General features: G+C 41.2%; 1 protein-coding gene across 5 annotated transcripts in view; it reads left to right on the forward strand.

Annotated features, from left to right (window-relative positions):
• Positions 1–1,960: 1,960 nt before the first annotated feature.
• rimbp2b (RIMS binding protein 2b) overlaps positions 1,961–16,002 on the forward strand; it is an 82,798-nt gene continuing 68,756 nt past the window's right edge. For 2 of the 5 annotated variants that reach the window (XM_044366412.1, XM_044366420.1), the window contains exons 1-4: positions 1,970–2,416; positions 2,991–3,084; positions 3,178–3,309; positions 15,085–15,222. In XM_044366412.1, the coding sequence (XP_044222347.1) occupies positions 3,019–3,084; positions 3,178–3,309; positions 15,085–15,222 (336 nt within the window). In that variant the 5' untranslated portion in view covers positions 1,970–2,416; positions 2,991–3,018. Of the gene's footprint in view, positions 2,417–2,990; positions 3,085–3,177; positions 3,310–7,580; positions 7,662–15,084; positions 15,223–16,002 lie in introns of those variants that run through there. The other 3 variants (XM_044366403.1, XM_044366385.1, XM_044366393.1) reach the window with 3 other exon arrangements.

The raw sequence follows: 16,002 nt of genomic DNA on the forward strand, positions 1-16,002 counted from the left end.
TATTTTCTGGATGGAGAAATATCAATAAATTTTTTTCATAAATAATAATATAATAAAATGTTATTACAAGACTTTTATTGCATGTCTTACACTTTTTTCACAACGTAAAACAAGCCAAACTCCACTTTGAAAAACAATATGGTGGCCAAACTGGCCCCCACATTGTATACACTAGGCATTACGGTAAGAGCATGCAAGAACTGATATCAAAACAAATGTGACATTCCAGTGAATGGGATTTTGATTGCAGTTTGAGGTGTACTGTCAACAATTTTACAGAGGTTGGTGGTCAATGGGGAAAATGCTTTTCGGGCAGAAGGGTGATTTTTTTACTGCAATACCGCAAGTGGCTACTGGGAAAAATTGGCTGCAAGGCTGAGCGGCGGAGCCATGGATGTATTACAAGAGCCCTATCCAGCTCTTATAATACATCCATGGATATGCGCATTTGTCCAAACCACTGGTTCGAACCAATCAGCATCCTTTGAGGATTCTTGTGTGATCTTGCGATCTTGCAAATCCAGATGCCTTGCAAGCAAGACGGTGATAGACTGATGGTTCATCCAATCACCTGTCGAGTAATTTTTGAAAGTGCCTGCTCCAAACAGTTTTCAAGGACAACTTCTCAGATGGTTCTGTGTAACAAATCATCTGGCGCATCAGGTTAACATAACTTTGCACATGTATCAGAAATGATCTGTTATGGGTTTTGGGCTTGGGTGTGGCAAGTGGGCTCGATAATGCCCCCTAAATAGTTTTGAAAATTCAATAAAGTAACGTGAAGGGTCCATGTCACCTGGATGCACAAAAGTTAGGCACATATAACATCTCCTGACTTATAAAAAAGTCTCTTGGTGCAATGCCCTAAAGCCATGAGGAAGTTGGCCATTTTGAATTTAGTGTGCAATGTCAAGTGTTGAACCAATCAAACTGAAGGCAGCAGGCTTCAAGAGTCAAATAGCTACTTGACAAACAGGTAAGTACAGAAGCAGATGTCAATGCAAGAATATGCAAGGCAAGGGCAGTCTTTTTACAGCTCAAGAACATCTGGCACTCTAGAATGATACAGCAACGAAAAAAATTAAAATCTCTCTGCTGGTTTACAGCACCGAGACCTGGAGAATTCACAATACAAACACATTCAATAAAGTGCAAACTTTTATCAAAAACTGTCTAAGAAGAAATCTTAATATCCACTGGCCAGACAAGATCAGCAATAATGATCTGTGGACGAGGACACAACAATTACCAGCAGCAGAGGAGATTGGAAGAAGATGGAGATGGATCGAACACACACTACAAAAACCAGTGTCAAACACCACCAGACAAGCTCTGACATGGAACCCTCAAGGGAAGAGGAAAAGACATCAAGACAGGCAGACATCGAGACTGGGAAACACCTGGTATCAGATATAAAAGAAAGCTAGTGACCGAGAACTTTGGAGGTCCTTTGTCGACGGCCTATAGCCTTCTCCAGGAGTGTCAGGCATAGTAAGTAAGTAAATAAGTGCAATGTTAGTGAATTTTGCGCAATTTACAGGCTGCATGCTTCAATGAACTCCTCCTAGCTGGTCAATTAGATCAATCCCAAATTTGCCAGCAAAGTGTAAAGATAAAAAAAGACCTTCACCATTGTCCAGTCTGCCCCAAACTTGACATATTTGATAAGAGTGCAGGCCTGAACACATCCACAGGCCAATATTGAGTCATAGTCATAACGCCACCTACTGACAACAGAAGCAAGCTCTCTGAAATACTGTTTGCAGGCGGTAGTTATAATTATTTTTTATATCATTATTAATTGTATTTATTGTTTAGTGTTTATTCATTTATTAATTAACGACAGACTGGCTGACAGACTGAATGTGAAATCACGTTCACCGGAACGTCGCATTCTTACCGTAATGTCGTGTATATACACGCATAGCAAAACAACATGGGGGCCAGTTTGACTGTGTTTTTCTTCGAAGTGGAGGCTGTATGTATTGTGTTTACAGTTTGCCAGTGTATGAGCATCTTTAACCCCCTAGGCCTTCATATACTAAAAATTGCTCAACAAACGTAAAGGTCCATCTAACCAATGAGAAGAAAGGGAAGACAGTCACGCAAGATGACGCAGCAGCGTCACGATTCTCGTTCTGTGTTGAAGCGGCATTTGAGGGCTGAAAGAATCACTTGTGACTGCGTGTGTACGATGTAAGATATGTCTCTGCCCTCAAAGGGATGATATTGAAATGCAGGGTAGTAGAGTACTCGTCTAACTGGAATTGGAGCTGACAGGGAAAGAAAAGCCAGAAGCTAATAGTCTTGCAGTGGTTTTTGAACATGCTGGCTTTGATGACCCAGGAGAGAAAGTTACTGTAACTGATGACCAGACAGCCTCACTTCTGCTGCAGCCTGCTTGTCTGCATCAGAGGTGGGTGTTAATAAAATATTCAACAAACATACTGTGTACTTGTGGAATGTTGTAGTGTTATCATAGCCTACAGCTACAGTGAATCACTGTATCATCAATTAAACATGAAAGAAAACTTGCATTGTAAGCAAGTCCAATTATGCTGACAATCTAAATGTCCTCTTGTGTTTAAACATAATAATTCAGCATGCAAACCATTTTTTTCTTCAGCTGTAGCTTTGTATTAGAATGTTTTGTACACTTAACAAAAATCAAGCCTACATTTTATGATTTATGGCGACATTTGAACCTGTTTACTTGTCTAAACATCATCACTTCCACTCAGCAATCCAATTATTTAATCTTATGAACAACAAATAAAATGAAATGAGTTCCCTTTAGAAGAAATACATTTTAAGAATACAGTACAGTAAATATCCTACATGCAGCTCTTTTCTGCTTTTTTTAAACAATGAAAAATGTAATTATAGTTTTGTATTTTCATGTATTTCTTGTGGCAGCTGTGCAGTCTTTTCTGTCTGTGTGTCCTGGCAATAATCCAACATCCCTTATTATGTAACTCCGCTGAATACAGATATTTATAATCTGAACATGCTGGAGTCATGACATCATCCCGCACTGCCGACCATGACAAGCGTTGGGGGAAGCATGCAAACTGGTCTGTCATGGTAGGCTCTTGCTTGTAACCGACAGGAAACATATTAGTGAGATGCAATGTGATTGATGCGTGGCTTAACTTGATGTCTGTTTTTATATCCCAGGGGACAATGGGTTGCCAGAAGACTTGCCAGGTGGAGAAACTCCTGAAACAGTCTCAGAGGGAGGTCGTGTGCAGCCAGAGACAAAGGTTAGCCACAGCGAAGAAGAACAGCCGGATGAGAGGCACAGATAAGGTGAGCGTGATGTGCTGTTTGCCTGCGTGTCGGTTGTAAAGCTTTCGATGAATAAGCTTTGATTCAGTCGTGTCTGGACACTAGCAGGATCAGCACTTGTTGATGCCTGCAGCCATAATCTGACCTCATCGTGCACTCCTCAGCCAAGGCTCTTTACTCTCAAGGCTCATCATTAACAGATGCAACCATATGTGGCACTCAGTGGTTGTATTTTCATTTCCTATGCAGCTGATGCAGCTACTAAATGCATGAGGTATCGTAGTGCCTTATTTACTGTAAGTCGTACTTGCTTGTTTATAAAGAGATTACCCAACATGCCATTATGTAACATGTATTTAATTAAATAAGTCAAAAAATATGCAATATATCAACAGATTAACTGCATTTGTGTGCTAGATGTTTGGCATTGGTTTGTAATTGTACATACCCGCATCCAAACATGTATTTTTATACTTTTGGCAAACCTAGTTATTTATTTAGGAATATTGTTTGTTTTTAAGTAACTTTGTAACCATAATATGACATACTATGGGCAGGATAAAAAAATATGAATGTCAAAGGGATTTGTATACGCTAAACATAATACACTTTTAAAGAACATTTTTCTTAACGGTAATGGTTGTGGTATTGAACTAATTGTAGTGTGTAGTTAATTGTCAGTGGATTCACAATTAAGAGAGCAGAAGTGATTTGAAATTGCTGTTGAAGTACAAACGAAACAAGAAGAAACAGAGTGAAATGCAGTGATTTTGCAGATGTACAATATGCAGCTGGGTTGGTAAATAGCCGAGTAGCTTATGATTGTCCATGTGCAGATTACCGGCCAGTATGTGATCCCTTAGTGGTGTGTGTATTTGTATTGTGTGTGTGTGTGTGTGTTTGTGACGGTATTTGAACCTGCTTGGGGATGCAGGTACTGGGTGATGGATTTTCGACAGGTTTGTTTGAGGACACAGCTGTGGGAAGGAAACTGCTGCGGTGCTGACTGCTGCAGCCAATGATGAACCATCATCAAGAGTGTACTGTGTTATGTAAACTGGGGTACTCGGTGCTTTTCCCTGCTTTGGATTTGGGGCAGGTATGGAGAGTAAGTGACTGTCCTCATAGTTAAAGGATACAAAGTCAAACCATGCTGTGATGGATGATACATGAAGGGATGTTTTCAGTGACAGGTCTGTAGAATTTGACACAAGTATGTTGTGACACATCGTGTAGTTTGATGTATTTGATTAAATCCCACAATGTTTGCAGTAGCATCTGGTACTTTCCAGGTAGAAAGTTCTTTGTGGGTTCTTGTGAAAGTCAGCCTTTATCTCTACTGTCTTTAAAGTGTTCAAGGTTGTTATCGGCACACAAAATTGACAGACATCTCAGTGGGTCATATTGTATCTGTTTAAAAAACTTAAAGAGCTTGATTGAAGGGTGGCAGTCATTTAAATGTAGGGACTATATGAGTGGAGAGCTTGCAGCCATTTCAGGCACTTTTAATGAGAATAGCAGGGGTTTACCCTCATATACTTGAAGTGGGCAGGACTGTTAATGTCTGTTGCAAGACATCTGTCAATCAAATCTGATCAAACCACACCCACACAGTGCTGATATGAAAGAATTAGCTGAGTTTTTTTTAAACCTTAACCCCTTTATCCTTTTCCCAAACTTTAATGGTGCCCTGTAAAGTCTTCTGGTAAACAAACAAAACGTCATGTTTACATCCAGTGTCTGTGTATCCTTGAGGTGTAACAAATGTGTTGAATGCATGTCCTCATAAAACATTGCAAAGCTGAGATATTTGAATATTTAAATATTTTAAATCATGCATTGTTTACATCCATGCTTGCTTGTGAGCAGTCTTTTTCTTCACTACATTTGTAGGTGTTTTGCTACAACTGCTGGCACGTTACCGCCACCAACTGTCAGTCAGCAGAACTTGAAACTAAAGGCTTGATGTGAATCCTGCTGTCTGCATGTTTGGGTGGTGCACGCAAGATAAAAAATTAAAAAAAAAACTACTAGTAGTCAAAAACTCCACAGGGTAGCCCACCTTTAACTTTGAGAAGTCATAGCTTCTTATTAAGTCATGAACATTAAATGTTATACACATTTCTCTTGGGCATTAATATTGGTATAAAATGGATGTAATGGCTTGAGAGTCAATATTATCCAGGGTTTTGGTTATAGTTATATTGTGAAATAAACAGTGAAGGCTTGCCTGGTCATGAGATTATTAGTTTTTTATCTAACAATTTCCTGTCTACATGGAAATATCATCTGACTGCTTCAGTACTCATCCACAAAATATGTCTTTTCTATTCCATATTCCTCAACATATAAGCTGCCTTAGCTCTTCGTGTTATTGTTGTTGCACCTCACACTGTTTTCTTTTTTTTATTAATATGCAGAAGCCTTCACAAAAGGGGATGTCAAAACAGTTGTTCACACCTCCAAACGTGTCTCAGTCAGCTGAGTTAAGGCAGGCCTGGAGCTCCTCTTCTGCCTTCTGACATCCTTTGACAGCTGTCTGAACAGGTTTGGTTCCCTTTAACATTCTAAGGTAGGCAGGCGTCCTGTGAATCATTATTAAAAAAAAAAAAAATAAACTCACACAAAACCAGCAGCGGCACAGCTAGCTGATGCACGCTATAAAGCACTCTCCTGTCTTGTAAAGATTCAGACAGTGCCTTGATCCCACTTAGCTCCGACATAATTTGCAGCTTGATGTTAACTGGAAATGATTTTTTATTAAAATGATCTGTCAGTCTTGTGTCTTTCCCAGTTGACCTGAACTTTAAAAGCTTGTATCTATTTTAAACTGTGCAGCTTTGAAGTGTCATAGGAGGGCAAATACAACAGACTTAGAAATACAAGACTGCATTATTCTCTATTATGGAGCAATTACGCAGACATATGAAGGTCATTCATTACATCTGCATTCATAAATTATAGGATAAAAACAGATATTTGAACATAGATTTCTTGTCAAAATGATCAAAGAAGTTTAATGCTTGCAGTACTACTTTTTTATCCTGCTGTGTTATGGTGAATTTACTCATGGCCCTAGAGGACATATAATGTACAATGCAGTCGCCTATAGCAGCTGCTGTTATAGTGAAAACATCAGGTGTGCTTCCTGCTCATTGTCAGAGCTCAGCACCTCCCCCTTTTGTGTTTACACACCAGGTAGAGGACATGGGCGGGAACATTTGACATCAATCGTGTGTGATGTAGCGGTGCCTTGACTGTTAAACGGCCACTGTGATATAAGCTCCCAATTGGGATTGCAGAGAGGGTCCCGTTGGAGGGGGAGGGAAGGCTCTAAACAGAGGTAAGGAGCTGTTGTGGTTGCTAGGCATCCACGCTAAGGAGAGCATATCTGTTTTGGGCCCTGCTCCTCCTCTCTCCTTTTCCCACAACAGAGTGCAGCGCCGCTGTCAGCCACAGAGGGCAGCCTCACCGCACATGCTGTGCTGCTCTCCTCCACATCTCCCTACAGTAAAAAAAAAAAAGCCCCAGGATGGCCCAAATAATCTCCTTTAATACCCTTCTGCACTTGATTTCCTGATCTGTGATTGGATGGCAGTGGCGTTGCTGCAGTTTGTGATAGCTGATTGGTCTGGCCCACCGTTCAGTGAGTGAGGGTTTGTCAAGCTGAGCCTCCGGGGAGCCTCTGTGGCATAATGACCCATGACGAGGCAAGGCAGAGTCTCTGTATCAGCTTGCAAAAAAAAAAGAAAACAGCTTAGAAGCAGTGCAACAAAACTGAGAGGAAAGACCAAGGGGGACGCCAGAGAACCTCACATGACCTTGCCAGCTTCAATCATGGCTGCTCATCAGTGGTGGTTAGGTGGGCAGGCGGTACAGAGGAACGCAGCACTGGAGGGGTTTATTGACAGGATTGTGTGTGACTGCTGAGAATAAGACAGAGAATGACCAATTCTGATTAAGGAAGACGAAAGACATCCTGGAGAGGGAGCGCTGCTCAGTGCCGCTGCGCACTGCACTGCCTCTGCACCCCTGCGTGCCTGTGTGTGTGTGACTAAGTGTGTGTGTGTGTGTGTGAGAGAGAGAAAGTGAGAGAGAGAGAGAGAGAGAGAGAGAGAGAAAGGGGGCGTGTTGATGTGCGTGCTCTGCTGCACAGCCACGGTAGTGTGAGCTGAATGATGCTCGCTGGCTGTCTCTCTCTCTCTCCCCCTGTGCTGCCTGGCTGTGCCTCTTTCTGCCGAGCAATTGATGAACCATTTTATGCTACAGAGCTGCCATAGACATCGTCCTGGTCCTGCTGCTGGCTGATCTGTCCTTCCGACCCAAAAGGAAACACCTGCCACTGCATTGGTTCTTTAACCGCTGCTGCCAAGGTACTGTACCGTCTACTGTCTGCTGTCAAGCCGTGTGTGTTTTTCTGAGCCAGGGATTGTTGTGCTGCCTCTGCTGCAGGATCCCTGTGCTGCTACTGCTGCTGCTGGGGGGATAAGGTTGATCTCAGTGTCTTAGACTCTTGGCGGCTAACATAACTGAAATATACTCTTCTGTCTATCGTGCACATGTAGCTCCCTACCGTTATATGTATTTCTCAAGGGATGCATCAGCCTGTTTTGAGCTGTTCTGCACAGGAGTGCAGAATATCCAGGTCTGACAGCACTGAGAGGAGCCAGAGGACACTGCACATAATTTGCATGCAGTAAGGATTCACTCCATATTTGTATATTGTTTAAGTTCCTTGTCCTAATTGAAAACATGCTGCAGTGTGTTTTCACAGAATAGTTTAGTCAGCGTAGCGGGAGCAGTCTGTTTATTGTCTGTGGGTGATATAACATGATTTTTGGGGTTGACGTTGGTTCCGGTTGTCACTGCCATGCCTATCGGGGATAGGCATCGGAAGGCACTTTCTGTAAAGTCTACATGCAGAGATGTGTCATTGGGGTTAATGAAGTTGTATTAATGAATTGGAGATATGAATGCTAAATGGTTGTATTTGTGCAGATAATTCCTCACCAGTAGACTAATATCAGTGCAAGGCTGCTAAGATAACAGCTGATATGATTGGTGTTTTTTTTCATATAATAAAAGGTGTCATTGAGTGTGTGTTTGTGCATTATAATTTGACACTATAGTTTGTAGTAGGCATGAATAGATATGAAAAGGAGGTAAGTGTGTTTCTAAATGTTGTGTCATTAGCTCCAACACTGAGCAGCATTTTGCAATGAGACATGATCCTATAGGTGGCAGTCATGAGAGAAGAGGGTGGGAGTGGGAATAAACATTGAAGGCTGAACTGTGACTGTGAGAGAATATGTTGTCTGTGTGTGTACTGTGTGTGTATGTGTGAGCGTGCACGAGTGCACAGGTATGGATGATTCTGTCGCCTCCCAAGGTCACTCATTTGAAGAGCTTCCATAATTAGGGCTGTCAGTCTCGACCCGCACCTCAGACATGAGAGAGTACTCTGATGACAAACTCCCATTCATACTGTAGCGCCTCCTGCCCACCTTGACAAGCAAGCATGGTCATTCATCATTTTACTGGTTATCCCTGAGCTGCCAGCAAGCGACTTTTATCTTCACAATGCACCGGGGACGGGTATTCATATTTCTAACTTAAAATTGTTCGCTCTGCAATGAGTTGATTGCAAGAGAAGGGATGGAAGGATGGAGTTGGTAGGATGGTGGTGGTGAAGGGGGGAGTTCAAGGAGGGGGGAAGAGTACTGCTGTGTATTTCTTAAATCCAGAACTGGGTCAAATAATATTTGCATAAAATTCTGTTTATTTCCTCCTTTGCGTAGAGTGGGGTTTTACCTCACTGGGAGTTCAGACATTTTGTTTTCAGTGATAGAAAAGTACTTAATCTGAATTTAAAAACATCTGCTGACTGATTTTATGCCATATGGAATCCATCTGGTGTTTTGCCCATTTGGTATATGTAGTAGACTGACCGGCATTTGAAAAATAACGATAAATGTATATTACCTTATTTTTGTTCTTTAACCTAAAAACATTTATTTTTGATAAGGATCAATTAAAATCTGTAACGAGCAGGACATTTAAACCCTCAATATTTTTTTTTTTTTGCCACTTGGGGGCCACAGAAATGAGCTTTAAACACAACCTTGACATAGCAAGTAGATGTTTTTTACACATCCAGACACGGAGCAAAATTAGCATTATGTTGCAGTCGTGTTTCTGGCCTTTTGGTGAATGTAACTCCAATATTCACTCTTCTTCTAGCTCCACTTTGGTCCCCAGCAACTCCTGCCAGAAACATCTGTCTCTTTAGCAGCTAAATGCTCCTCTATGTTCACCAGCTTGTTGCTAGCTTTGTTTGGCTTTCATTTGGTAGTGGGCACGTAGCATCCAGTGTGGGTTTTTTTTTTTTTTTTTTTTGCTTTTTTACTGAAAAAAGAGAAATAAATTGATCACAAAAGCAGTGAGAGTGAACCAAAACATTAAAGTTGTGGGCAGTAAAACCAAAACAAAACAATGATCCGAAAGATGCTGAAATGCTCTCTATTGGTGATAGAACTTTGGAGTCAGGTGAAAATTCTCTTTGTGTTCATCACTACAAGTGACCCCTTTACAAGTAGTCTTTTGATCTTAATAATAATAATAATAATAATAGTATCTTAATCTTTAATATAAAATGATTCATGAGAGCAGCTTTAAAGTAAAAAACATGAAATTATCAGTGCTCTCTGGGGCACAAACTATGTCATTGAAATTTAGAAAGTTTCTAAATAAAAAACATATCTTTGGAATTTCTGTACTGTGTTTTCTTGGTCCTTGTACACTGATACCAACTTACATGCTGATACTGACATATCTGTACTAACCTTAGATAGATAATATGATAATATTTGCCATGCTGATGTGTCAGTCAACTGAAACTATGAAGCAGGTTAAAACAAACACTGTAAGTTCTTAGAAAAAATAAACCTCAAGTGTTTGTGGTGGTGCTAATGCCAAGAGTAATTACCAAATCCCTTTGAAGCTGGTCTGTTTAAGTCTGTATAAAATTCATTAACTCTATATGGCTGTGTCCCACAACATGTATCGTCAGAGTTTGCAACAGATCATTACATAATCATGCAGTTAGCAACCTTCTGGGCAATGTAGATGGCATACACAGCTGGTAATCCACAACAAAACTGGACAAAATATATTTGTAACTTTCACAACAATGCTATGCCCTAACATTATGCCAAATAGTTCATCTGTGTCTCCTGTACATGTATGTGTAAGGTGGACATTGCTTGGTAGATGAGTTGCATACTATAAGATGTGTTCGTATAAAGCATGGCCTCTAATGCTGCTGTTGGAGAGACCAAAGTAGAAAGAGAAGGGCTGAGGTGCTGAACATAGCCGCTTAGTGTGAGAGGAGCGTGGCTCAGCGTGGTCCTGAGTGACTGAAGCTAGGCTGTAGTAACAGCTGGAACACTGCTGCTGCTGGCGCCTGGATGTGGCCTGGATAAAGCACGTGACCCCGCCACAGTGTGAGGCATTAGTGATATGAACAGCAGGGTCCACGGCTGCTGTTACATAACACCATCTTCACTGGGAAATCTCTGTAAAGATGGCTCTGTGAGACTTGGTGACAGCAGAGTGAAAGTGCATTATCATTGTCATCAGCCGCATCACTTGGTCTGATTGTTGGACTATCCCATGCATGACAAAGCAAGCATGGGTTCACCGCCCTCTCTCTTTTGTATCCTGAGGGCATTTTCATGTGAGAGCAGATTTATGTAGATGTTTGTGCTTTCTAAGCCCTGGTGTGTAATGCCTCTACACTTGATCCTCTTTACACGCACGTTCAGTATACAGTATTTGTGCACATGTTCTTATGTGTGTATCCACTTGCATCTGTCTTTGGATGAATGTGTGTGTTATGTTTGTATCTTCACATAGTTATATGCATGTGTATGTTTACATACAGCATATGTTTGTTTTACGCCATAGCTCCCGCAGCTCAAACGTAATGTAAATTGATATGCTGTGCCAGCTGTCGTCATGTCGGCAGTTTGACTGACTGCTGTAGTCGGACTCAGACGTCCGGGAGGAACTGGCTGCTGACTGTGCTGGAGGTCAGAGGAGAGTAGCCGGTAATCACCTCAGGGATCTGACTGCATTCATAATTGATTGTTCCTGGAGTTGATCAGGGCTGTCCACTCAGTCAGATGGACAACACTGATCTGGCGTAAAGAGCATGAGATTAGATGATCCGCCTCAAAGTTAGTTGTAGTGGTTTGTTGTTGGGCATCTTTCTTGCACACCGACATGATTTTGGTTAGCACTAGTCAGGCTTGACTAACACAACTTAAAAACAGTCATCATTGTGAGTTTGAAGATAGCACACATGAAGCATAATTATGAGATATTTAACTGGTTCTCCTGGAGTCAGTAAGTCAGTAAGTCTGTGTTTGTGGTCAACTCAGAGAGATGGAGGGCTGTTTGGATCTGTTTGGATCTGTTCTGAAAGGTGGACGATCATGTCTGAGGGCGGGGGCTTGGGATGATTATGTGGATCTTGACAAAATCCACAGGCAACGATGATTATTTGTCAGGATTTGCTTTGTAATAAAAAAGCTTATCTCCACAGGTTCAATCTCGGTCATTCTCTCTGTCTCTGCCTTTCTGCTTGCAGGTTTTGCCTACTGTGTCTGTTTTGTACACACTGCATTCGTGTTTTGTTTTTTTTAAAGCAAAATCATGTGTGATGCTATCATGCAGCATGCTCAGTTTAACCTCTCATAAGTTTATTTAACCCACACTGGCTGATTCCCTCTGATCTTTTCTCCATGAGACAGACTGATGTGAACCCTGGCCTGTGCTCCATTTGATTCACTATACTGTCGACAACTTGAGGAGCCGGATCCTCTGATGTATGAGGTGTTTGTTGAACACCACTTCCAATGTTCGTGTCCTTCACACGGACAGGCTCTTCTGTGTGTATTGTCCACCATGTTGGAGGTTAATTGCAAACTCTTTGATAGCATATTATTGGCAGGCAGAGCTACAGGCACACCGTGGCAGTCAGTTCAAGGCACACTTGCTGTTTCTACACCACTTTTAATGTTGACAATGATTAATGGAATGCTAATGTGCTCTGGAGTTAATGCTTTGTGTTTATGTGGGGATGTAATTGATTCTAATGTCCCGATCAAGTAGAATTTCACAGTGGATTACTAGAAAAAAAGCTCGGCTCTGCAGTGGGTGCTGTAGCACAATGATTCCTTTTTTGCAGTGATTCATCTTTGTTAACTGTGTGATAGGGCACGCTACATTGTTCTATGTTATAGGTCTCTGTGGGGTTGGTAAGCCTCCTGTCCAATCCACTGCCTCCATCCTGGCCCATCAATGAACAGGGGCACAGGGTAATTGCATGAAGAAGCTGTAATAAGGTGGATTGAATTAGCTTTGCCCTGACTAAAATGAATTAAAGAGGCAGTCATGACATACAGACTCCTAAACTGACTTATTATACCTGTTCAGGCAAATATATCATAATGTAGTGTAGTATCTTAGAGATGCTGACAATCTAGGGCTACAGCCCGACATGAGTTTGTGCAAATGCCTGTACGCTGAAATAATAAATGGTGTCTAATTCTCCTTAATTGGAAATGCCTGCATGAATATTAGTCCTGATATGGATGAAAACTGAAAGTCAACCAATAGTCAGTCAAATAATGAGCTCATATTGTCCTGAAATGTTGTTAACTCAAATCCTATGTGCGTGTCTGAGCAAGCCAGTCATCTACACAGTGATGAAATGTTTTGAATGGCATTTCTAAGTAACTAGAGCTCAAACATTTTGTAAATGAATCGATTAGTCGATCAAAAGAATATTATTCAGCAACTCTTTTGATTGAATTGATTAGTCATTTTTCAAGCAAAATCGCCTAGTTCCAGTATCTCAAATGTGAGGATTTGTTGTTTTCCTCTGATTTATTATTATTATTATTATTATTATTATTATTATTGTTGTGAATTGAATATTGGGTTGTTGGCCTTGGGCTTCAGGAAATTTTCCCATTTTTTGACATTTCATAGAACAAACAATAAACTGTTACATCAATAGACTGAGAGAATAATTGGCAGATAGCAACTGATAATGAAAATACTTGTTAATTGCAGCTCTATAAATATAAAAGCCGTATGTGGATCAATTGATGGACCCATTGACAAACAAGGCAACTTTATTTGAACTTATCAAGGTGTCACTTTTGCTTATATTTAAATGCAGGATGATTTCATTTTCATTGAAGATCACGAGTTATTGTATGAGGAGATGAATAAGTCATAGAGTTCCACGGGGGAATGGCAACTGATGCTAGACAGAAGAGCTTTGGAGCTCCTATGAAGGTTGAGATGGATGAAGGGTCTGCATTGCTTTAGGAGTCGTGCCTTGCGGTAGGGGTACGGGGCAGGACAGAGACGTCCTGTGTCCAGATGTCTGTTTGTGTTAGGGAGATTACGGCACTGCCTCCTGCCATGAGAAACAAACACTAATTGCCCATTGGCCCCGGGTTGGAGATGTGCAGCTGGGGACATGTAGCTAAAAATAGCACTGCTTGTTCCCATGAGTGGCGGGCACACAGCACCATAGCATTAGTATTCAGCACTAAAGCATGGCATGGACAAAAAAGGTCATCTTCTGGCCATGGCCACAAATGTCAGGGTGGGGTACAAAGCGACACCAACACAGGGCGGGTGAACCGCAAGGAGCGCCTCGGGCTTCAGCCCCCATATGGACCAACCTGCTGAACCGCCGTCCTCGGTCTGAACAGTTGCAGGAAAATGTCACATGGTAACAGCCAAGCGAGTGTCATGACATCCTGTGTTTTGTTTGTAGCCCAGCAGCGTCCACGCTTGTTCCATGCAGTCTTTACCCCCATACATAGATGGCCTTCCATGCTTGAGTCGAGTTACAGCTCTCCCTCTATGACACAAAAGCAGCATCTGGTTCCACCTGACTGGAGCCATGAATAATTTAAAACAGGGCATTATTATTTCCAGCCAGCTCCACTAGCTTGGCAATAACAAGCAGTTTAGGTAGTGCTATCAGCATTGCTGGCTAAGTGGTTGAACATGGAGAGAGGATGTTATTTTACCTTGTTGGCATCTTATACTTGTGTGGGTTTGTAAGTATCTGGTTGAATGAGTGCGTGAGTGTTATTTTTCATTGATACACTAGGCCAAATCTTGCTTGGTTGTTTTCAGGACTGGAAATGTGCATAAACAGAACTATGTGAAGCATCTAGTTGACCATTATACCAATCATGACGTCTTGTGACATGTACAGATTAACAAGCACAACACATGACAACTTTGATTTGATTTTACAGCTCATCCATTAAGAAAACAATCACTTTCTTGTTTTATTATGTGTGGCTCTTTTTTTTTACTGATTTGCACACATGTGCTCAATGCAGACAGCACGTAGTCCAGTAGATACTTTACTTTTCTTTCTGTTTTCAAACTGAACGCGTGAAGGAGAACACACTCTCCTTGTGCTGCATGAGTGTCACTGTTAGCTGTTTTTCCACTCAGACCACCTGCTGGCTCTGAGCGGCCACTCACCTACACATACAGAGTGCTAGCAGATTTATCACCAGTGAGACTAAATAGCAATTATTTGAATTCAAGTTAGTCAAAAACTGTGCAATGAAATTGTAAAAATGCCACTGTTATATCGATAACTTGCAATTGAGGAAATGCACTATTATTATTATATTCATTTGGCTGAAATGCTTCAAATGACTGCAACTTTTCCGTTTCACTCCCCCACAGCTGAGGAATGAAATTCTGCCACTGCAGCTCCCAGGCATACAGCGTTTGGATAGCTTTCGTCTTCTAGAGGACAACAGCGGAGCTCTGAGACTCAGCCCGCAAACCCTGAGCCACCAAAGGCTAAAGCAGAAGTTACTGGTGAGTTCTCTGTGTGAAAGGGAGATAAAAGCTTGTTGATGCTGTACTGGGCACGGGTCATTAGGAGCAGTAGGAGGCTGCTGTTAAGGCATTTGCTTTTAGCAGTGTTGTGTAGCTTTCATGTTCTTCTCTCTGCTTTGGATTGTGAACTTATGAACCATGATTTTTTTTATTTCCTTTGGTTACTGGTTTAATTTTGAAATGAACTGAACTTGCTTCCCCTCTCGTTCGTTTGGAATCATCGTTTGGATTAATTGGGGTCAAAGTTGCAGTTTACTCAGTATTTCATGATTACTGATCATGTCAGGGAAAAGTCAGGAGACAAGTCATGAACTTGGGCCTGTGACATTTCCTCATCCCTGCTTGAGGAGGACACCAAACCTAAAGTGAGATTTTGGGAAACTGGCCTGTTTGCCAACCTAGCATACGTTAGCGTATGTTTTGAAATCTTGACACTAAATCATCCACATTTTCCTTATGAATACTTTGTTCGAGAGTTTATTTGATTATTATATTACTTTTTGCTCACATAACTGTCTGTTACATGAGGCAAACAAACTTTTTGTTGCGTTTGTAGTGCAAGGATGTTGGTATAAAATCAATCAATCTATATAGCAGCTAATCCAAAATGAAACCTTGCTGCATTGTTGTGACTTCATGATATATCATCTTTCATATTTATGAATGCAGTAAAATATTAATCTATCTAAATACTAATATTTTTTGCACATGAATGCTGATGGTACCAATCTATGAGTGTCACATGGATAGTTTTTAAGT

The sequence above is a fragment of the Thunnus albacares genome, chromosome 2 (assembly GCF_914725855.1).
Source record: "Thunnus albacares chromosome 2, fThuAlb1.1, whole genome shotgun sequence".
NCBI lineage: Eukaryota > Metazoa > Chordata > Actinopteri > Scombriformes > Scombridae > Thunnus > Thunnus albacares.